General features: G+C 40.0%; 1 protein-coding gene across 1 annotated transcript; it reads right to left on the bottom strand.

Moving 5' to 3' along the window:
• Positions 1-1,544: 1,544 nt before the first annotated feature.
• LOC139458305 (uncharacterized) lies at positions 1,545-18,694 on the bottom strand. Its single transcript, XM_071239694.1, has 5 exons — positions 18,630-18,694; positions 4,128-4,215; positions 3,314-3,616; positions 2,367-2,663; positions 1,545-1,840 (listed from the first exon to the last, which is right to left on the bottom strand). The coding sequence occupies exons 1-5, from the start codon at positions 18,633-18,635 to the stop codon at positions 1,743-1,745; spliced, it is 792 nt and encodes a 263-aa protein (XP_071095795.1). The 5' UTR covers positions 18,636-18,694; the 3' UTR covers positions 1,545-1,742.
• Positions 18,695-23,733: the final 5,039 nt, after the last annotated feature.

Here is a 23,733-nt window from a genome sequence, read left to right as displayed (position 1 = left end):
GTAATTGAATATCGGGAGATCTTTCTACACGAACCTGTTCCTGGGCTTTTTAATATTACCACACATAGCCCGCTACCGAATGCCCACAGAGAAATGTCTTCAACGCAAAAGGTTCAAATGTTTACCACATGTTTTCGCGCCAAAATGGTCTCACAATGACATTCCATTCCGCGTGAGTCAAGACCCAACCCAACCCCCGGTCGTAGTATCATGTCCATATAGGGACATTCATTACTATCCCGTGTTCTATGGTTAACGAATGGTCAAGTCATTAATTGCATGATTGCATTTGGTCAGTTGACCCTTTATTAACCTAATTGACCTATGACGTCATGCATACATTTGCATATTAATGAGTTATTCTGCATATTAATGAGGCAATGACGTTGACAACACCCCACCCACCCCAAGGTCAAGGTTATGTGACGTCATCAGTCACGTGGGGTTACTAGGTGCACTTGTGACGTCATCAGTCACGTGGGGTTACTAGGTGCACTTGTGACGTCATCAAATGAGGGGGTGAGGGGGGATACTTCTTACTTATTATCTACTAGTATGGTTTTACGCCGCTTTAGCAATATCCAGCAATATCACGGCGGGGGACACCAGAAATGGGCTTCACACATTGTACCCATGTCGGGAATCGAACCCGGGTCTTCGGCGTGACGAGCGAACGCTTTAACCACTCGGCTACCCGACGTCCCTATTTGATAAGGAACAATAACGGAAACGTTATGGACAAACTCTGTAACAGTGACAAAACGTATGAGACAAATAACTAAAATGGGTTGAAAGTCTTAATCTGTCGAATGAATAAGTGAATGTAAAACCCATTTATCAACATTGTCAATAAACAATCAAGTTGTGAGACCACCCATCAATTCAACCAATCAGCTCATAAACAACTTGACAGACCGATTTAGCTAGCGTGAGAGAGTTGGGATGAACGGTCATTTTGGATAACCATCAATTACATATTATACTTTAAAATCCATTTCCGTGTTACGCCCAGATACACTTTTAATTGATTCTTGCATATTGATATTGAAATCATATCAGACTGCTATATCTATTTCAAATGGTAAAATAATTTGAAGCCTCGTATTGTCAGTATTTCAGTAATATAATCAATGCGAAGCCACACAATATATACATATTTACGCATTAAACACATCGACATAAACATTTGGTGATGAACGATAAAACAATGATGACAATATCTCATGAATTCAGACAATGCTTATTGTTGTGTAGCCCATTTCTGGTGTCCCCTGCCGTGATATTGCTAGAATATTGCTAAAAGCGGCCTAAAACCATACTCACTCACTCAATATTGTTGTGTACGTAGGACAACGCTTGCCTAATACTAATGAAGTTGCAAGCCAGTCATATTATATCAACTGAAAGTAGAATATTTACAAACGATATAAAAAAACCAGGTTTCAATTTCCGCATCAAGTTTGTACTTTTATTGACATAAACAGGGAAATACTTGCCGAACAAATGTCATCAATTCATATTTATAAATGAAATATCGTGCCAAACGTTTAGGTTTATCCCTAAATATCCAAATGTTTTGTTCGTTTGTTCTTAAACGCAGCACGCAGCTATATTCCAGCAAAATAAGGGTGGTCTGTAAACAATCGAGCCTTGAACAGCGCTCAATATGTGACGTCACATCCGAATTGGCAGTGCTCGAAGGTGCACGTGCACCATGTAAACATAACAACACTACACCCCCATTACCACAACAACGACCATGGAAATTGTAAATTTATGATACTGATGTACAGTATCAGGTTCCTGGAATAGCTGATGGCACCTCCACCAGTTGAGGCAGCTGCAAAAAGAAGTGACACAGCCTTCTGTATTTTATACATGAAAGGAACATTAACAGAAGTTACATACATTCCAAAACATAGTTTGAGTGTTATCAATGACGATATATCAGACTAGTAAGCAATACTAAGCATTGCGATTAATATGAGTGAGTGAGTGAGTATGGTTTTACGACGCTTTTAGCAATATTCCAGCAATATCACGGCGGGGGACACCAGAATTGGGCTTCACACATTGTACCCATGTCGGGAATCGGACCCGGGTCATCGGCGTGACGAGCGAACGCTTTAACCACTAGGCTACCCGACCGCCCCGCGATTAATATGAAGGTTCATTGACAGATTTTGTGCAAATGTAACTGACACTTTCGTTTGAGTTTTTCTATTTGTCTGTGATAGTGATGCCTTGTGTGTTTACGTTTAAACCGCACTGTTCAAGACTTTCCTTTTTATGTTTGAACGTATTCGCTTACATCAGCAGTGCTGGGCTATTTCTGTATATACGATGTATATATTCAGTATACTCACGTTTACGCAGCTGTGCTATACCTGCACAGGGGAGACTCCGCTGATAGCTGTGACAGGAAAATAAGAGTCTCACATCTCCATAGTGAGAGTCTGTGACATTGATAGATACGGTGACCGTTTGGTCTGCAGAATGATCAACAGCTGTATCCAGAGTTTGGCTGGTGTTGCCAATCTGCAGCGTGAAGTTAGAAGCTCCAGAACAGTAGTAGGATAAGATGGAGACATCAAGTGAGGCTTCTTCGCCTGCTGAAACTAAAGCTGTGTTCGTGCCACTTGTTATATTGCATGATGGAGTTTCTGAAAAAAACATTGAAAATCATTCTGCTGCATGTAAATAATTAAGTAAACCGATGAATATTTACTTTTTTATTTGTTAAAAATAGTCCTAACGTAGGGCATACCAATTGTGCTTGGTCTATTCTATTCTTCCTACAAGACAGAAATAACGGTGGTAGAACCACCGTGATGTAACCAAACAATTACAAGCTGCAAAAATTACAAATGAACTAAATCGTGACCACAGACACCGAGTCCCCAAATCAAATAAAACCATTATTACATTAATCACTCAACAGCATGTACCTCCTCATTCGAACAGTCTTCAAGGACTAATTTTACCTGCAATTTGTCAGATTACGAAAACATTTTTCTTCAAGAAATGAAATTATCGACAACACATATATACTACTTCAGGAAATGCAGGATCAAATTCGGAGATCTGTAAATAATCGAGTCTGGACCAGATAATCCAGTGATTAATATCATGTGCATCGATCCACGCAATTTGGGAATGATGACATGCATCAACCAAGTCAGCGAGCCTGACCACATGATCCCGTTAGTCGCCTCTTCCAACAAGCATAGTCGCCTTTTACGGCAAGTATGGGTTGCTGAAGACCTATTCTACCCCGGATTTTCACGGGTTCTATGTAATAGTGAGTACATACTAAACACATGAAGCATACACGTGGAGGAGCGTCCTCTGGCGTCATCTGTACACTTCCACACACCCTCCATCAATGGTTCGACACTGTTTATCTGCAGTACAGTGTTGCTGTTGTTAACTATCGACGCACTGAACACTCCAAATCCAGTACACCTTCCTTGAACCAGATCGCACTGGGGCGCGTCCACTCCATTTGGACCTTCGTATTTGATGGTGGTGTCATTGTGAGATACAGAACACTGCAGGACAGCAGGGTGTTCAAGTTCAGCTACCTCTGGGCAACTGAAGTCTGGACGACTGACACCTAAACATTAAAACAGGTGTAATGGGGAAGAGTGGACATTCAGAACATTGTAACATGACGTTTAAATGGAAATAGGGAATACAAAATATTTTGGATATTTTCCATTTGGTGTCTCGTGAATGACAACCATATTTGTGAACTTTTTCGGGGAGGGATTCACATTATATCTATAAAAAAAACACGAATTTATCAGCATTTGTCATACATTCAACCTTGTCAATGAATCATTACATTGTGGTATTGATTACAATGTTACACCATTCAAAAAAACTACAGGAATTTGCCATTTGTATTCACTTTTAGTTACTTTGAAACAAATTAAGTTCAGATCTACACTGGTGTGATTACATTGCAAAACAGTTGACAATAAATGAAATCAGAAAACCTATTGCTTGAAAAAAGATATTCTCTAAAGATTCAAAGTTCAAAATGTTCAGAAAGAATTTAGTACATTCTACATTTACTGAAGCATCTTCAAAAACGAGTTGCAGTCAAGACAAATCCTACATACCAAATGAGAGATGAAGACACGTGAAGATAAGGTAGTAATGAATAACTCCGCTAAATATGGAATCGCCCTGGACAAAAGAGATCGGCACCTGCAATCATTAAAAAAATGTTTATTCACTAAGGCTTAGAAATACACGAGTTCATTAAAATCGTATGTACACTATCGCAAATATCACTTTACGCGCACCAGTGTATCGTGTAGTCATCCGGACGGCATTGTTGACGTAATTCGAATCTTATTGTGATGTAAGATCAAAATGACATCACAATAGAAACGAAGTCATTGCTGTCATTGCTGTCATGTATTATTCAGTATTAAACATATTATCATTCATTTCACTCGGGGGGCGGTCGGGTAGCCTAGTGGTTAAAGCGTTCGCTCGTCACGCCGATGACCCGGGTTCGATTCCCGACATGGGTACAATGTGTGAAGCCCATTTCTGGTGTCCCCCGCCGTGATATTGCTGGAATATTGCTAAAAGCGGTGTAAAACCTCACTCACTCACTCATTTCACTCGGAAAATACTAGAATGCTGCTATGTATAATCGCTATGTATATTAATTCCTTTTGAGAAAATGTAACAACAAACTTCTGGATAGTTGTTTTAATTGGTGACCAATGACCTTTCATGTGTCACAGTCAAGATATGTTTCTTTTTACATTTTGTGGTTTTATCTAAAAAACGCAACATACATGTAAACGGGTGAGAGCGCATAAACGCAACCACCAGTACGAGAAAGTGTTGCTTGAAATTCACGTGCTCATGCACTTAAAAACAAGGTTGCCCCATGTGACTGGGTGGAGTGTACGAACCATACTGGACGAATGGATGCCTGCGTACCTAACATGGGTCGTTGTGAGACGTTAGTGTTGTTTGTGTATATGTTAGACCTTGAGGACCCTGCGTCTAATCGATGAAATGGTTAATTAAAAAAACAGATGCGCGGCGCAGAGTTGTTTAATCAACCATTACAACGATTAGACACTGGGGTCCGAGTGGTCTCACATACTAAAACAATGTTCAACATTTCTTGCACCTAAAATGCTTAAACAACATTGTTTTGTTACTGTGTGAGTTGGCAAAGTGTGATGCACGTGGAATCTGTACTCCGAGCCTTTCGCACGTGCACCTCGCACTTTGCCGATTTAGGTTATGAAATGCATATCCCGGGGCAAGTATACCATTCATTTTGGACCAACTCGAGCACTTTTAATCACCTAAATATTACTTGCCCATGTTGATCAGCCTATTATGATCAAACATAACCCTGATCAAGATAATAGTAATTTCGTTTCTATTTGTTAGCAAATCACAAGTCCTGTACAAATAGTAGAATGCATAGAGTAACCGCGTACCGTATAGCAAATGCATAAAACATATTTCGCAGTTCATAAACGGATGAGCAATTAGTCCTGATGTAAGTAAATATTTATTTGTTAATTTCATACCATTTCTCTCATATCGCCGTGGAAGAAGCCTACATTCGTTAGCCTTCAGTTCGGACTTCGCGAGTTCGAATCCCGCTGCCGGCAAGTTTTTCATGAAATTATTAAATGATAGGAGAAAAAAGAAGTCCCGTCATTGCCAAGTGATGTTTAACTAACAATTCAGTTCGTCAGACCATGGTGTAAATACTCTTTAACAAGTAGGGGATCATGACATATAACTGTTAACACCCAGCGTTTGAACACAGAAAAGACATCCTATGCAAGAAGCACTAATACTATTGTATGCACAGGCCTCGCGCAGTAGCGCCACAGGTGCAAGAGGGCCTCAATCCTGATTTCCTGACACTTTCAAGGAAGGTCGATTAATCTCTGTGGACCATTATTTCTGTCAATCTTATTGATTCTGCTTATCACCACACAGTTATTTACTTCATTTCATTCATTGCTTCTGTCTGAACCAGCAATGCAGGGTGCTTTTCTGAATCAGATCATTTCTTTGAAAGTTGTCACCGATGAAGCGCCGGTCGATCACCGCCTCAACACTGATCAGTCACCGATAAGTCGCCACTAGGTTGCAAAGAGTCGACGAGTAGACGAAACCGATCGCCGCAGGGGGGGACCAATCTGCGATTAAAATAACACCACTTTGGGACCTCCATTAGACCAGTGAAACCTCTGAGCGACCAAATCGGTCTTTTGTGCATATTCGAAAGACTGGTAGCGACCGAATGGGTTTTGCGACCGCTCTGAAACCTTGTAGCAAACTCAGTAAAACCTTTCAGAGACCCCAGGTATCTCATTGCGATTGTCAATGTTTTGATCGCCAGGAGGTTGCATCGCGGTCGTATTGTCTGTGTGACTGAGGCTTTAGTTACTGCGTGACCATGGTGTGGTGCTTTGCCATATGTCTAAGTCTTTCCGTTGGACATTTTCAAGAAGTTATCTGAAAGTGTATCCTCTAACGTCAAGACCCCTTGCTTGGTAGATAAGGGGTCAGGCTGGCCCGGTCGTATAAGGTGCCGCGATTCGCTGTACAGAGTTGCGTCCCTTGGGCACGCCAGAAACCTATGATTGTGGGTTCGCCCGGGTTATGTTTCTAGGTTTGTCAGCACCATACCCTTGCTCGTGGGTTTCACGAAAGTGGTAAACGTCTGAGACCTGCATCACTTCGGGCTTTCCTCCCACATTTAGCTGACACGCCGCGATATAACTGTAATACTGTTAAAAGCGGTGTTAAATCATACTAACTCACTCACTCACTAGATAATAGAAACAATAAGCGCTGTGGTGGTGACAAATATACAATCTGTCTGGTTGCACGTGGCGAGTAATCACAATAGATCCCTGCTAGAATGGACCTTCCTCATTTGGATGACCAGCCTCTATTACTAGTACTTGGTTGATTGGTGTCATCGTACCCCAACGGCGCATTTCCTTAAATTGTTTCCACTGAATCGATATTAATGATGCTGGTTTCATAAAGTGTATATGTGAGCACAGCAACTGAAACCGTAATTCAATATTATTAAAGCTTCTTAAAGTAATTCGGCATGTGCATGTCAAAACTCGTTAGCGTAATTAAAAAGATAGAATAATGTTTATCCACTCATCTCATCTGCATGTGAAAGGAGAGTGAGACAGCCAGGAAGCTGTGAGTGTGATTAGAATTTCTTAAGTGTATATTGATCACATCCGGAGTCGGAAGGATTGTGTGGTTTCAGTTGGTTGTGTGGTATGGACTCCGAAACCTGTGTGTTGGGGGGTCGGATCTGAATATCCGTCCGTGTAAAATTGTCATCATGATGGACTCTAGTTATATACTATAGTGTTAATCCACAATAAATTGAGTAAACCCAATTTAAGGTACAAACTACTCTCAGCCCGACAACTTGTAAGTTGCTTTTCCTACATACACATGAAACCTTTTGATCTTAAACAGTGTATAATTGTGATTTCCTAAACCAGTTAATTTCATTGTAAGTGACGGGTCTTTTTATTATAATCTTCTTTATCTCCAAATAAGTTGTTACTGTTTAATCTTCCCAAAATACCCTTCCTTGCCTTTCTAAAACTACACCGTAAAGAAGTTAATGAGTCAGTCTTCTTAATTACAGGAGGACTATACCATTATAGCAATAGGTTAACTCAATCAGCCATGACAACTCTCTGTAGATGTTTTGGCATGTAGAAGTTTTGGGAGTGAACCGCTGTACCGCTCACAATGGGTCTCACTTACAACGTAGAATTATGCGAGTGTGTACAAGCCCACATATCCACATGTTGTAGTGTGTAGAACTGCACCTGTATAGTCATGTGTATGTGTGTTTATATGCATGTGTGTTTATGTTTGTGTTATATATTCATGTGTCTATTCTATCTTCTGGCAGTGCCCTTGTGTGCATGTGTGTATTCCTGTAAGCTTGTCTATTACTAATATATATTGAACAACAAAAGTTCCTGTGACATTGGGGGCGGTCAGGTAGCCTAGTGGTTAAAGCGTTCGTTCGTCACGCCGAAGACCCAGGTTCGATTCCCGACATGGGTACAATGTGTGAAGCCCATTTCTGGTGTCCCCCGCCGTGATATTGCTGGAACATTGCTAAAAGCGGCGTAAAACCATACTCACTCACTTGCTCCTGTGACATTGAATAAGAAACAATTTCGGTTTGCAACAGATAAAGGACTCCGGTAAGTGTTCAAATGGTTCAATTTTCCATACTGGCTTCAGAAAATGCGCGATTACATTAAAAAAAATTAACATGCCAAAATGTCAATTTACACATCAATAGCGTGTGTGTCCACCTTTGGTTGCGATGCAAGCAACACATCTTCGTCTCATGGAATGGACCAGGCGTCGCACAAAGTCCTGTGGGATATCTGTCCATATCTGCTGGAGCATATTTCGAAGTTCCTGGAGTGTCTGTGGAACACATGGTTGAGTTCGAAGGCGCCGGTCCACCTCATCCCACATGTGTTCGATTGGTGAGAGATCAGGGGAGTGAGCCGGCCAGGTGATGACACTCACGTTGTTTTGTTGAAGAAATTCCTGAACAAGACGAGCAATATGAGGCCGGGCGTTGTCATGTTGAAAGGTAATGTCTGGGGCATGACGACTCAAACAGGGCCGATTATCTCGTCGCGGTAGCGCTGTCCTTTGAGATTTCCCTCTACCACTATCAAACGGGTCCTCTGTCTTGCTCCCACCCCATAGCATAACGCTGCCGCCCCCGAACGTATCTTCTTCCATGACACGTAACGTTCACCTCGACGTCGGTACACTCGAATCTGTCCATCGCTGTGGCTGAGGTGAAAACGAAACTCGTCAGTGAATAGAACTTGTCCCCACTGCATGGCCGTCCAGCGTAGAAACTGTCTGCACCACTGTAGACGTGCTTGACGGTGGTTTCCTGTCAAATGGGACGTCTGGCGGGTCTTCTGGCGACAATCCCTGCTCATCTGAGGCGGCGACGTACGGTTTGTGAAGATATTCGTCGAAGGCCAGGGATGCGTCTTGCAGTCATTGTTGCTGGCTGGAATCGATTTTGTAGGTGTGTTGTTCGAATCCAGTTGTCTTGTTGATTATTGGCCTGCCACTCCGAGGATGGTCTCTGACTGCATTCGTCTGTTCCCAACGTTGCCATAAACACCAAATGGTGTTCTGTGGACGTTAAGTGTCTTGCAACATCAAGTTGACTCGATCCTGCTTCAGGCATACCAATTGCTCGCAGACGCTCATTTTCGGATAGGCGTGGCATTTCGTAGTGTTGAATAATTGCGTAATTTTGTTGTTTTTTCCGAGTGGTTGTTGTCAGCACGATGCTAAACAATGCATATGGAATACCGTTAACGCACACGTTTTTATACTCATTCTTGGGTAGTGAAATGCATGGGGCTTGCTTAAAAGTCAGCTGTTGCATGGAATGCATGTTTTTCTGTAGCAGTTGCGTTTTTGTGACTTGATTCCATACTTGTACTACAATATTGAAAACCAAACTTTACTTGTTTGAAAAATACACTAAAATATTGGTGTCGCAGGAACTTTTGTTGTTGAGCATACATATCTGACTATCATTGTCAACATATGACAATCCCTCAATGAAATATGCACGTCTTTGGCCGTGTGGCAATATCATGTATCCTTGCATATGGATTTGAGAGAAAAGGTTTCTTAACAAGTGTTCAAAACTATATTGGTTTCGATGCATTATTTTGGGTTGTTTATATGACTGTAACACGTCCCATTTTAATTCTGGAAACCCAAAAGTCTAGAAACTCTACGGTCTTTGCCCAGTCTCGGTTAAAGGTATTTACATAATTAAACATGCTGTTTTCATGGGGACATACCAAGGAAGAAAAAATGAAAACAAAATTGTTCAAAAACTCAATATTTAGACTATGTAGCCCATGGGCAGGCCCATGGGCGAGAATATGTTCCTTTATTTAAAACTCATGTTTTTGTTTCGCAAATACATTAAATGTATTTATTCAAGTATCATGACACAAAATTTAACTCATTTTAACTTAATTCAACTATTTTACGGCGTTATTAAAATATTTCGCCCATGTTTTCGTCAGTCCCTTTAAAGCATCAAGCATCAATCATGTGAAATATACTTTATATTATATCATTACATTACTATTTAAAAAGGGCATTTGGTTGGATGTTTCCTTTAGTTCTACAAATTTCACCTGTTTTACATATTGTAGCGATCTTTAATGAACCCGGCCTTACCTCTCAAACCTTTTTGACAGTTTATCATACGAATTCATGTGCGTGTACTCCAATTCATTGGAGTTATTTTCCACAACATTAAAGTTTAGTTAGTTTCTATTTCATTTCCCATTTTATGTCCCGTTGATACATCACACTGGGCAATTACGTGACACTAGGTATGCAATAAACAGGTACGCGTGCGCGTATTTTAATGAGGAAAAGAAGAAAAAAAGAAGAAAATTGTTTTATTAGAGTGTCACATGCTGCAGTACAAAATATATGGACATATAAACATTTCATTAAAAAACAGCACCCGGCCAGTTGGCCTACGAGACACTAATTACACTAATGGTACATTTAAAATATTAAAAAAAAAGAAAAAATTGTTGTAACTTTGTATATTACCACACCCACACCCACACCCACACCCACACCCACACCCGCACCGACACCCACACCCATACACCCACATACACTTCCGCATTAAAATCCCGCTCAAAGCATACAAACAGGTAAGCATACAGGACGCTCACAGCAATCTCTTGCAGAACATTCACAGCAGTCTCATACAAAACACTCACAGCAATCTCATACAGAACACTCACAGCAATCTCATACAGAATACTCACAACAATCTGATACAGAACCCTCGCAGCAATCTCATACAAAACTAAGACCACGTCTTTCAAAGTATATTTATTTCGGCCACGTTTTTAATAGTAGTATAAGTGTTCGTTTAACTTTGGCTAAATTTGTCATAATCGCCAACAGCTGAAGGGATGATGTAAATCCGGCTGGGGTCCATGCAGGTAGCAAAAGTACTGTAAGTCCCCATGGACCCTAGCATGGTGATCTCCCTTCGGTTGCTGGCGATCTAAAGCCTTTTTTTATATTGTAATGTTTCATGACTATTTAGTGATATCTTTTTATGGTTGTATGCTAGTTTTAAACATTCAACTGTGATATTCTAGTAATTTTACTGTCCTTCGCCGACAGGTTCTTATTTGGTTTAAATATATGGATAAAAACTGTACAACTTCTCGTCACGATATGGCTGAAATATTGCCGATGTGACGTAAAGCATACACTCACTCACTCACTCATACAAAACACTCACGGCAATCTCATACATATCTATACACATATGCGTCCATATAGTGAGGTTACATCCCATTAGTAAGACATCCCATTAGTGAGACACCCATTGTAAGACAGTGGAGAAGGTGGGATTAGTTAATCAAACACAGCCAGTCTACCCACTTAACAATGGTCACAGCCCATGATTAGCATGAGAGGAGACCATACACACAACTTAATTCATCAATCGTGTATACTAGCCTACATGTATAACCAGCATACATACTAACATACCAACCTACATACATACCTATATCCATCAAACATAAATCAATCCGTATTATACATACACAGGTCCATCCATACCTATGTCCGTTCAAACACACCTCAATCCAAATATACTAACACACATGCAACCATACACCCATACATATCTATATCCATTCAAACACACCTCAATCCAAATATCCTAACACACATACAACCATACATCAATACCTATATCCATCCATAAACATATCGATCCATATATACATACACGCATACAACTATACCTATATCCATCCATTCACACCTCAGTCCATATATACATACACACTTACAACCATACAAGTGTCGTACTGAATACAATATGAACATACATTAAATACAACAGATAATATAAATGAGAGGCACTGTGTAATAACGTACATAAACACACCCGCCTACACACCTACGTGCATATATTAGACAATGCATCACATTATGGATGGGATAAAAAGTAATTAAAATAAAAGCTAACAGTTTATATAAAGTTTACGGCGCCTGTACATTCTGTAGACAAGGGTGGCTAGGGGTTTACTTATACATGGAGTATTCATTAAATAACAGGTCTGTTGCAGTAGAGAACAGGTCGTGAAGGAGGGCCCCAAGGAGGTAATATAATTCCATAATGAAAAAAACTATTCGTCTTTTATTGCATAACGTTTGGCTGAATATCTTACATTCTAACGAAATCTCGAAATAATTATTTAATTACATGCGGTTTCGAACTGACCAGTGGGAATTATGTTTCAATGCGATTGAGGGAAACGTGAGTGAATATTGTGACACTTAAGCAACTTTTAACTGCATTGTCACTTTTGGTATGAAAATGGTAACAGTTCAGAAAAAACAGCCTTCTTATGATAATTCTCATTAGTACGTTGTATCTAATTACAGTGTCGGCCTTATTTACAGGTGATTCTACAATACCTGCTCTCGATCAATTACGATCTACCACACCACGCGTGAATAAACAGTTATGCAAGTGGGCAAATAACTAGCCTGAAAATGTTTTTGTTTTTTAGGATACATGTTTTACAAATGTTCGTTGATATGTGGATATATTAAGCACAAAGACAAAAAAATGTTTATGAAAGATGAATTAGTGCCTTGATATATTCATCGAGATGTGTATCATCGTTTAATGGGGTCATTCAATAAACGTATGTTTGGAGGAGATATCAAAGGAGCCGTCCGGTGAACTACCACCCCACCCTGTCCATAAGAGTTATGTAATCGGTACACAAATATATTTGATGCGGTGTCAGTGCGGAAGGAGTTTGAATTACGTCCGTCACTGGCCACAGAAAACATCGAAGGATAGTAACAATAAACAAGGTCAATGCCGTACTAATTACCTAGTGACGCACGTAACAACGGCTGTCAATAGGGAAAATGGTGAAAACAAATTGAAATGGATATTAATAAAACATTATTGTACTAAATAACTTGCAAAAGCGGTGCCTAAAATTGTTTGACCGTCTTATGTGTGTTGTAAACTGACGAATAGCAAGTAATTGGCATGCTGTACGCATGGTTCCATATACAAATTCAGTTATACAACCGGTATGAAACTGAGAACTGAGATACCAAGTACAACCTGCATTCACACACGGAAGCAATATACTTGTGTGTATGCCCTCTCCTCTAAAAAATGTATCACTAAAGTATTTGCATTGCAAGAAATATAGTAATGATAAAACTTGTTAATTTTGTAGGTCTCCGACAGATATGATTTTCAGTTTTTTACACCTTTGATTGATACGGATTACGTACCTGTAGTCTAGTCTACTCTAATGTATCTGCTTGTTAGAAATTTCAAATGTCTTGTTATAGCACTGTTCCTAAAATAAGGCAGTTTCTTTTATCGGGTACAAATAGTTGATACACGATATGATGCAGTCATTTTTACTTGATCGAATGATTTCGGCAGAGAGTTTTGGATTTTATTATATACATGTATTGTTAATTGTAGAAGATGCTTACATCACTGTATCTTAGAACGTAAAACTGATAACATTCAAACATGTAATTAGTACACATGGGCGACATAGTCTAAATATTGAGTTTTTGAACAATATTTTTTTCATTTTTTCTTCCTTGGTATGTTCCCATGAAAACAGCATGTTTAATTTTGTAAATACCTTTAACCGAGACTGGGCAAAGACCGTAGAGTTTCTAGACTTTTGGGTTTCCAGAATTAAAATGGGACGTGTTCTGTACGTTGTAATGTAAATCAGATAATCAGTATAAATAGAACGTTATATTTGTAAATACAACTTTATTCCTGTTACACATTCTTTTTTAGCCTTAAGACCGCCTCCGTGGTCTAGTGGCAGAGCGTTCGCCGGAAAGAGCGGGAGGTCCGTTGTTCGATCCCTGACCGCGTCATACCAAAAGACGTTAAGAGATGGTACTTGTTGTTACACTGTCTGGCGCTCGGCATTAAGGGGATAAAACAAGGACTGGTCGGCTCGGAGTCAGTATGCTGTGTCTGATTGGGGTATTCATGTTAAAACTGCGGCATGGTATCTCAGTGAGCTAGCACTATAAATCGGCATCAGTCCGGACTAGTACAAGCAGACAGACAGACACACAGAAACACACACACACACACACACACACACATGTGCATGCATGTCGCTATATAAGAGCAATAATCTGGGACGCGACGTTAAACCCCATTTTACCTCACCTTTTAGCCTTAAATAGACTCGATGAACACTACACGTGATGGTTCGTGACAAAACCATCCCGTGGTTTGTAGCCCTTGTATCATTTCCGCAAGCAGTGGCGAGATTTGCTTAGTCATAGTGTCATAGTCGTCAAACAAATTGAAAAAAGGATCATTGTTGTAAGAGTTCGCGTAAGAATAAGCCTTTTAAAGACCTGCTTTAAAGATTTCTTAATGAAGTAAATAAATGTTTATTGGGTTAAATTTATCACAATTGTGTCAGTAACTGTAAATACGGATTCTAGATGTGATGTTGATACTACCAGAAGAAAACACACTAGAGAGCATGGTTACACCCATTTAATAACTGAAATTAAACCATAACTCCTTTGTTTTTACCGGTGGTCTAACTAACCTATATGTTAGTTAGACCATGGCCGGTGTCACGAAATATATTCGCCCCCAGAATAAAATCTCCCCCCGGCGAATTTATACCGGTACAGTTCCGCCCCTCTCGAAATAAACTCTCCCCCACCCTACGAAATAAAATCCCCCCCCAGAATATTTCCTCCCCCGGTCGTTTTATAAATACTTGCCATGCAGTTGCCAATAGTTTTAATGTTGATTTGTTTATGTGTTTTTTTTTATTCATTTTTTTATGGGCCGCGTCCCAATCAAACCCTCTCATCCAAAACTTAATAAACCAAAACATCAGTCCTAAAAACCAAGCTCTAGCTCGTAAACACCCCTTACTTACCCCAATATCCCAAAGGATAACAAACTACCTAAATGAACACCAAATTAAAAATCTTAAACAAAACTGCAAACAATCAAATATCTTCACCCCTAAACTTAAAATACCCAAAATAGACACAACACTAGCTAATAAATAAACAAACCGACCCAAACATAGCTAAAACTAACACACTAGCACACATACACGAAAATTGGCCAAATTGGTGTCACATTTACACGGACGGATCCTCAGATCCGACCTCCAAACACACAACCAACTAAAACCACACAATCCTTCCGACTCCCAAATAACCAATCAATATTCACGGCAGAACTAATGGGCATGGCCTCAGCCCTCCATGATAAAGAATCCAAAAACCACAAAAAAATCCTTATACTTACCGACTCCCTAAGTGGACTGAAAGCCCTCCAAAACAAAAATACAAAAAAAACCGACCTAAATTAATAAATCAAATGCTTAAAAGCTCCAACGACCTAACTAAGGCAGGCAAACAAATAACCTTCTTGTGGATACCCGCCCACGTAGGAATATACGGTAATGAAAACGCCGATAAAGCAGCTAAACTATCCCTCAAAATCCCAGAAATAAGCTTAAACTTACCCATCTCAAAATCAGAAATTAAAAGTGTAAACAAGCAAAAAACCACAAAAAATGGCATAACCTATATCTAAACTCAAATAGCCAAATCAAAAAAGTGCTCAGCACACCACTAACCAAACCAAAAATTCTCCATCCATCAAAAAAAATCGACAGAGTAATCACCAAACTCCAAACAGGACACACCAACCTAAATAACCACCTAAAAAAATTTAAAAAACACACTACAGGTAACTGCCCACACTGCAAACAACTAGAAACCCCAGAACACGCACTCATCTACTGCACACACTACCTCACACATCGAACCGCATTACAAACCACCCTCAATCTAAACAAGGCTCTCACTCTAGAAGCAATACTAAACCCACAAAGAAAACTAGAAAACTTCAAGGCCTTAGGCGTATTCTTAATCAAAACGGAACTAATAAAACGCATCTGAAAACATAATAACCTACCAAATCAAAATCACATAAAACAAACAAACATCCACCATACCCAGCTCCCTTAGTTCTCCTCCCCAACCCCATCGGCATCTATTCCAAATCTCAAAATTCCCAAATTATATATAAGCAACCCCTAAAGCCCCCTCTTGGGTTGCACAGACCACCTTCGCCCCTTTCGGAAACACATTAAATGGCCTGGCCGGGCCCGTGTGCGAAATACGCATCAGTCGGAAAGCGCACGTTAAATCTCCAAAGTAAGTAAGTAAGTAAGCAGTTCAACAATTGTAATCGTTTAAAACTGCTTTTGCTATGTGGTGTCTTTGTGGTATATTTTGATGGAGAATATCAGCTTCTGAACAAGTTTTACTTGCGTGCACGTATAAATTTAAGTGAGTTAGTTTCGGGTTCAGTGGATTTCTTGTTTTTGTAAGCAAAAGCAGTATTTAGGCATTTCACTGGATCCTAAACTTAAAACGGTACTGACTAGAGGTATTAAAATTAAAATGGCAATTAAGGGAACGTAAGTGGTAGAAAAGCGTTCTCCTATTTGTAGATTCTCAAGGGTTAGCTACCAACCACCACCCCACACCCTCCCCCCCCCCCCCCCCCCACCCCCCCCCACCCCCGCCATTCCAAACCACGTGAATGTTGTATGTCAGTCAATCGGGTGAGAAAACAGCCCAATCCTCGCTCTTTAAAGGACTATGTCAATCATTTTGCAAGTTGAAATGACCCCTGATACTTTATGAATACTTTATGACAGTTTATGGAGTAAAAATCAATGCTGATTAGTCAAACCGCTTTGTTGGGCTTACCATGCGGTTCAAGATAATCGAGCACTGTTCGACTTGTTTTTAGCCGAGCGGTCCTAACAGCGCCAATGGGAATACTACATCATAAATGAACTGTTCCGATTTGCCAATGGAAATACTACAACATAAATGAACTGTTTCGATATGTGCGGTTTCACCAACTGCTAGTCCCTAGCGGTTTGCAGTTGGTGAAACCGCGCCAAACCGCGCACATGGAAACTCAGCCTAAAGGGCGGCGGCTTTTACATAAGACAGTAAAGCTTGTTTGTCAATCCCCATTCATATATTTAAAAATCTGTTGAAACAAAATACATTGAAAAGCCTGGTTTGTTTGCATTAAAATCAAAACAACGTAATCTGTAATTAAAATGTGTAAGTAAAAAGCTTTTACATAAAAGAGCAAAATACATGTGGGAGAGTAAATACATAATTCTATATAATTTTCTTGAATGGAGCACATTTGAGAGAAAAAAGATAATCCAAGCATATGCGATATTACCGTGTTGAAAGAATTTATATCAGTCATATATTTCTAACTGAGATCACCGGTATGTAATCCAGGTAAAGCATGCATATCGGGGAACATTGTAATGTTGGTACAGTTTATCATGTCTTCGGCTTTAGCATTACACATTGGCTTTTCATATTCCTCAAGATTTTAATGTTTATTTGTTTATGTACTTTTTTATTTATTTTTTTCTCTCCTTTATTTTTTCTGGGTAAATATACATTTAGTTACTTGTATGTGTGGGGGTGTTTAACAGAAACCTGGTTGCACCATGATATTCTAGCCACTGATATCATTTTTAAATCGTATAGCCTGTATTAAGGAATATATTTTAGATCTTAAATCAGAGTATAACGGACAGCCTGAGCAGGAGGCGCGCATGGATATGTTGACAGTTTTTAAGTAGATAGTGTTAAAACTGAATGTTTGCGAGGATTAATAAGATTTCTGAATTCAGTTACAACAGTAACCGTACATGTATTTGTTACATTAAGTCATTTCATTCCAATTTGTTTGGTATGATATATATCTTATAATTATTTAAGGATGGAAGGTACAGTTACCAAATAAAATATACTGAAATCAATTCATTATGACCATATTTCATAATCTATTTTTTAAAGCAACCCTCCTTACATTAAAGATATCTATTTAAAGAATATAGTACTTAAAGACATTGCAACAAACCGAATAATCAGGGGGGGAGGGGACTTTATACCGAGGGGGGCGCGAAATATATCCGCCCGGGGGAGATTTTATTTCAGAACAGATTCTCCAGGGGAGAATCTGTACCGGTATAAACTCTCTGGGGGGAGAATTTGTACGGGGGAGAGTTTATACCGGGACACCGGAACTACGCGCCTCGTGGTTTAATTAACCATTTCAACGAATAGACACTGGGTCGTCGTGGTCTAACCTATACTTATGATCACTCTGGCTTGTTGGTTCCAGGACACAAACCCCTTAAATGCAGACAACCTTACTTTATCCACTTTCTGTGGGGACGTGTTAGTGTAGGCCTCGGCATCCGCAGTTTGTTTCACACTTTAACTTCCCTGATCAGAAGGCGAGGCTACACAACAAGGTTGACGGTAAATGTTGATCGTAATGTTACAGCACCACCTTTATCGATCACCAATTACAAAAATAGACATAATTTACATACCTTCATCGTGTATATCCCAGTGTATCATTGCAGGGATGGTATTTGGTTGAACGTTTCATCTGAACACACGGAAATTATATATTGCTATGAATAACGCCGGAAGATGACTCAATCTTACTTCACCGACTACAAATGTACTGGCGCATCATCAAATTCAGGACATTCTGGGAAAAACAATGTTGATGAGTTTTAATGATCAATCAAATTGCAGGCAGTCTGTATCGGGCAGGGCACAATGGTGTTGTTGGATTATTCAATAACAATAAGTAGGTATTTCTGTTCGATTTGCGTTTCTCGAAATAACAACTTGTTTAATATAATGTAGGCTTCACACACTCCAGATCCACTGGAAGCAATTTATTTCCTGCCCAAGCATCTGTGCCTTTATGGATACTTCGCCAATGAGGGGCGGTCGGGTAGCCTAGTGGTTAAAGTGTTCGCTCGTCACGCCGAAGACACGGGTTCGATTCCCGACATGGGTACACTGTGTGAAGCCCATTTCTGGTGTCCCCCGCCGTGATATTGCTGGAATATTGCTAAAAGCGGCGTAACATCATACTCACTCACTTCGCCAATGAATACATTCCCTCGCTCTCCCCTACATTTCTCTGCGCTCTCCAGAGAGCATCACCAGGAACACGCAATGCAACACTTCCATCCCCAGAAAACACTGGCGAACCCTCCTCATTCACGTCATCTGCAGGGTGATAGTGTGGACTTGGGGTCTTCCAATTTCTCTTTAATACACAAATTACGATGCTGATAATGAAGATGATGATGACGACGATTCCCAGGACGAGTGGAAGGACAGGTAGTTTTGCTCCTGTAAGTCAAATGGAAATAAATGTTAAAGGCATGTTACAAGGTGCGATCTGTGAGTGAGTGAGTGAGTGAATTTGGTTTTACGCCGCTTTTAGCAATATTCCAGCTATATCACGGCGGGGGACACAAGAAATGGGCTTCACACATTGTACCCATGTCGGGATTCGAACCCGGGTCTTCGGCGTGACGAGCGAACGCTTTAACCACTAGGCTACCCGACCGCCCCACGATCTGTGAAGGAATGGTTAATTATTTGGAGAATTTGTATTCATGCTCATTGATAGTTGTAGGCCGCTTTTGGAATAGAACTTGGATTATCTGCTTAGCAACACGACCCGTGAAGATCTGAGAGAGAAAAGGTCTTCAGCAACCCATGATGGTCGTAACTGTCGACTAAATCCAAATTTCATAAATCGATGCTCATGACGTCAATCACTGGATTGTCTGGTCCAGACTCGATTAGTTACATACTGCCGTCATTTAGCTGGAATATTGCTGAGTGCGGCTTTAAACAACAAAGGAAAAGACAATGTCATAGGAACACAATATTCTCATAACTGGCTACTGCATTCATTGAAGTGTCGTTACGTGAATGACAAGGAAACATCAATTCTGCATATGATTAAATAAAATTCACGTAAAACATATGAGAAAGGGGTAGTAATTGTTTCTCATGAAATAGAATGTCCAATATCAATCTAATTTGATTACTCACGGTAATTAAAGCTTTCAACACCACCACATGTAAGATTTATCTCTTCATTGTGGCAACCAAATATCAGTCTGACTTCACCAAAGTGGGATTCCATGATGTTCAGTTTTGTGTCAACACTTTCATTCTTTATACCATTCACATGTGTACTTATGTTCAGTGCTTCTCTGATTCCTCCTGTCTGGAGAATGAAGTAACTGTTGCCTTCTGAAGAACAGTAAAAACCAACAATAGCCAATGTAAGGGATATATCCTCATTCAGGCCAAGTGCTTTGGTATCTCTGTCACTGGTTATGAAACACGATGGAGTCTCTACAAACAAAACAACTTATATCAGCTGAAACATTATATTGAAACGATTACACACCAGGAGACATCCACGTCACCATGTCATCATATACTTAGCAGAGAGGTATTTTGTTATATTAGCAAAATATCGCAAAACATTTGAATTTAAAATAATACATACTAGAAGAAATCTGATTCATCATGTCTCCATATATACACCATAACAGAGAGGCGCATACGGCACGTTGCAGCCATTGACTCGTTTTGGGGTGAGAGAGTATATGGTTTTACGCCGTGTTCCAGCACTATCACGGCGGGGGACACCAGAAATGAACTTCAACAATTGTACCCATGTGGGGAATCTAACCCGAGTCTTCGGTGTGACGAGCGAACGCTTTAACCACTAGGCTACCCCACTGCCTCTTTGGTTTAGAACTCAGGTAGACATACACCAATGGCCGTGATTAAGGGTCAGTGATAAAACAACTTATGGTCAGACACAAATTCAATGATGGTTGGGTACGTTTGTTTCAAGATGTTTATTTGGGATGGTGGGAAAATGTACAACTACACACAATTATATTGGATAAAGATTTTTTTAAATTTGAGGTTTCAAATCCAACTTACGTTTGACAGTAACAAAGCAATAGTCTGCGGCGTCACCTCCGCCTTCTTTACATGTCCAGTTACCTCCATGGGCTGGTTTGACACTCTTTACCTCTATTTGCGTGTGAGTATCGTTGAGTACTGATGTAGTGTAGCCCTGACTTTGGACACAAAATGAAGAGTCTGTCTTCATTTCACACTGTACTCTAGTTCCACTTGGGCCAGTGTACACAAGAGTGATATTGACAGCAGATGTGGAGCAGAAGAGTCCAGCTGAAGTTCCAACCTCAATTATTCCAGGAGGACATGTCAGCTCAGGAACACCTAAATAAAACAACAACGGACTTTAAGCAAACATATTCGTGTCTTCCTGACGAACCTTCGTCTCATTCATGCTGGAACATACAATTTTGAAATTATCCATTTTTCGAAAAGAAATTGCTCGGTGGACGTGTTGCATGTCCTCAAGATTTGTAGGGAACACATGGTTCTCGGTTCATTTTTTCATGGCAATATAAATGTAAAACGTCAACGCCAGAGAGATGCCAATCTCCAGTATCAGCCGCAACAGATTCCATTTCCGTGAAAGGAAAAATAGCGGTGACAGTGATATGAATGGGTCAATGAAAATATGATCGAGTGACCGAAATATACCCTGTCTCTAACTGAAGTCCCAACCCTCGAGAATATTAAATGTTGAAACGTTATGGTACACTATGTGTCATGCAAGTTACCTACCTTGTGCACGGAAAATAATGCAGATAAACAAAGACAACACTGCCTTGTTGAAGATGCACCCTCTGTCTCTAGGCCCCTGCATCTGGTAACATTAAAACATATTGACATAACTACTATATACATGGCAACTCCTCAGAATATACAATATATTATACAGCTCACCTACAGTGTGCATGGAAAATGATGCAGATAAACAAAGACGACACTGCCTTGTTGAAGATGCGATCCTCTGTCTCTCAACAGTGGCATATAGAAACATGTACACTACAACAACACAATATACTGGTGACGCTGTTGGAGCGCTGTAGTACTAAGCTATGGAACGGCAGAGCTATGTTTGCCCTGAAACTTGATTTCCCCATTCACTAAAAACATAATAAATTTTGTTCCGGGTATTGATATGCCCATTCGCAATAATAGGCTGTGAGTGAGTTGGGTTTAACGCCGCTTTTAACATTATTCCAGTTATATCGCGGCGTATCAGCTTAATGTGGGAGGAAAGCCCGAAGTGATGCAGGTCTCAGACGTTTACCACTTCGGTGAAACCCACGAGCATTGGTATGGTGCTGACAAACCTAGAAACATAATTGGGGCGAACTCGCAATAATAACTTAAGGGAATATCAGTGCAGTCACTCACATTCATCTCCCAAAGCTTGCTTCGATGATCAAATGCGTGCTTGATATTTACTTTATATAAACCAATGTTGTCGACCGTTAAATTGAGATTAAGAGGCATTTTACAATACTCACATTTAAGCATATATTCCCAAACAGAGACATTTTGCGTGCGTATAGATTAAAAGGAAATAACATGAAAGAAAAACAACGACCTTATTGCCTGGACTGAGTTACCATTTCCGTGACACTGTGTGTAACCCCGCGTGTTTAAATCATGTGACTGAAACCACCCACAAGCTACAGTGATTCATGATGGGACGTTGAAAATGAAAAACGTCACACGTAATCTGTATTTCACAATAGTTTCTATCAAATACGGCCACTATCTTTAAGAAGTCATTCACTTTTATTCATAAGTTGCTTTATTATTGCTTCATATTGCTCAGTTATTTAAGAAATAAACGACGAGTGGGAGTTGTTAATCGTACAATAAAGCAATGACTGGTCGGCTCAGAGTCTGTATACTGTGTCTGAGTGGGATATTCCTGTTATACTGCGGCATGGTATCTGAGTGAGCTAGCACTACAAATCGGCATTAGTCCGGATTAGTACACGCACGCACGCACGCACGCACGCACGCACGCACGCACAAGTGCGATATAAGTGCAATAATCTTGGACGTGACATCCATATACTAGTAATTTGCACCGCTATTATGCCTTTAACGTCCAGTGAAATCTGTTTCGGCAGATACTCGAGACTGGATATTATCGGACGTTGGCGTTTTATGCTTGCAACATGAACTGGAATATTTTTCTTTTGAATGGCACTTTGGAGAGTATCTCATCTTGAGAAGACAAGCAAGTGGTTGATTGAATAGTAAACAGCCACGGAGGCGATGACCTACGGTCAGCCACACCAGGGATGGGTACTGGCCATGGAAACCTATTTTGCGCTGGAAATTACACATAGCTTTAAATGTTTAGCACTATCATTATATACTCTCCCAAAATGGAAACGCACAGGTGAAAAATATATGTTGAATTTATTTCATGAATTGAAACGAAGAAATAATTGGTTTCCACTGCATATCACACGGTAAGTTCACGGTAAGTTCATAATCGTAACCAATCACCAAAACACACCACCTGATGAACATTAACCCTAAACATGTCATGTTTTCTAAATGCATGAACATTTTACGTTGAAAAGGATCACAATATATGCGTGATGCACGTGAAAATTGTGGAAATTGTGCTCCAAAATGACAGATACAAAGAGATGACACCAGGGTAGCATTCGCCTTTATGTGTTTTTT

Source organism: Haliotis cracherodii, unplaced genomic scaffold (assembly GCF_022045235.1).
Source record: "Haliotis cracherodii isolate W230 unplaced genomic scaffold, xgHalCrac1.p SCAF_12, whole genome shotgun sequence".
NCBI classification, from domain to species: Eukaryota; Metazoa; Mollusca; class Gastropoda; order Lepetellida; family Haliotidae; genus Haliotis; species Haliotis cracherodii.
This window is presented reverse-complemented; position numbering and strand designations above follow the sequence as displayed.

Coding starts and splice junctions, on each gene's coding strand:
- LOC139458305 (XM_071239694.1), bottom strand. Junction 3,617..4,127: donor GTGTCTTCATCTCTCATTTG/GTATGTAGGATT, acceptor TTTAATGTTTAG/GTGTCAGTCGTCCAGACTTC. Junction 2,664..3,313: donor GTGTATGCTTCATGTGTTTA/GTATGTACTCAC, acceptor TGTTTTTTTCAG/AAACTCCATCATGCAATATA.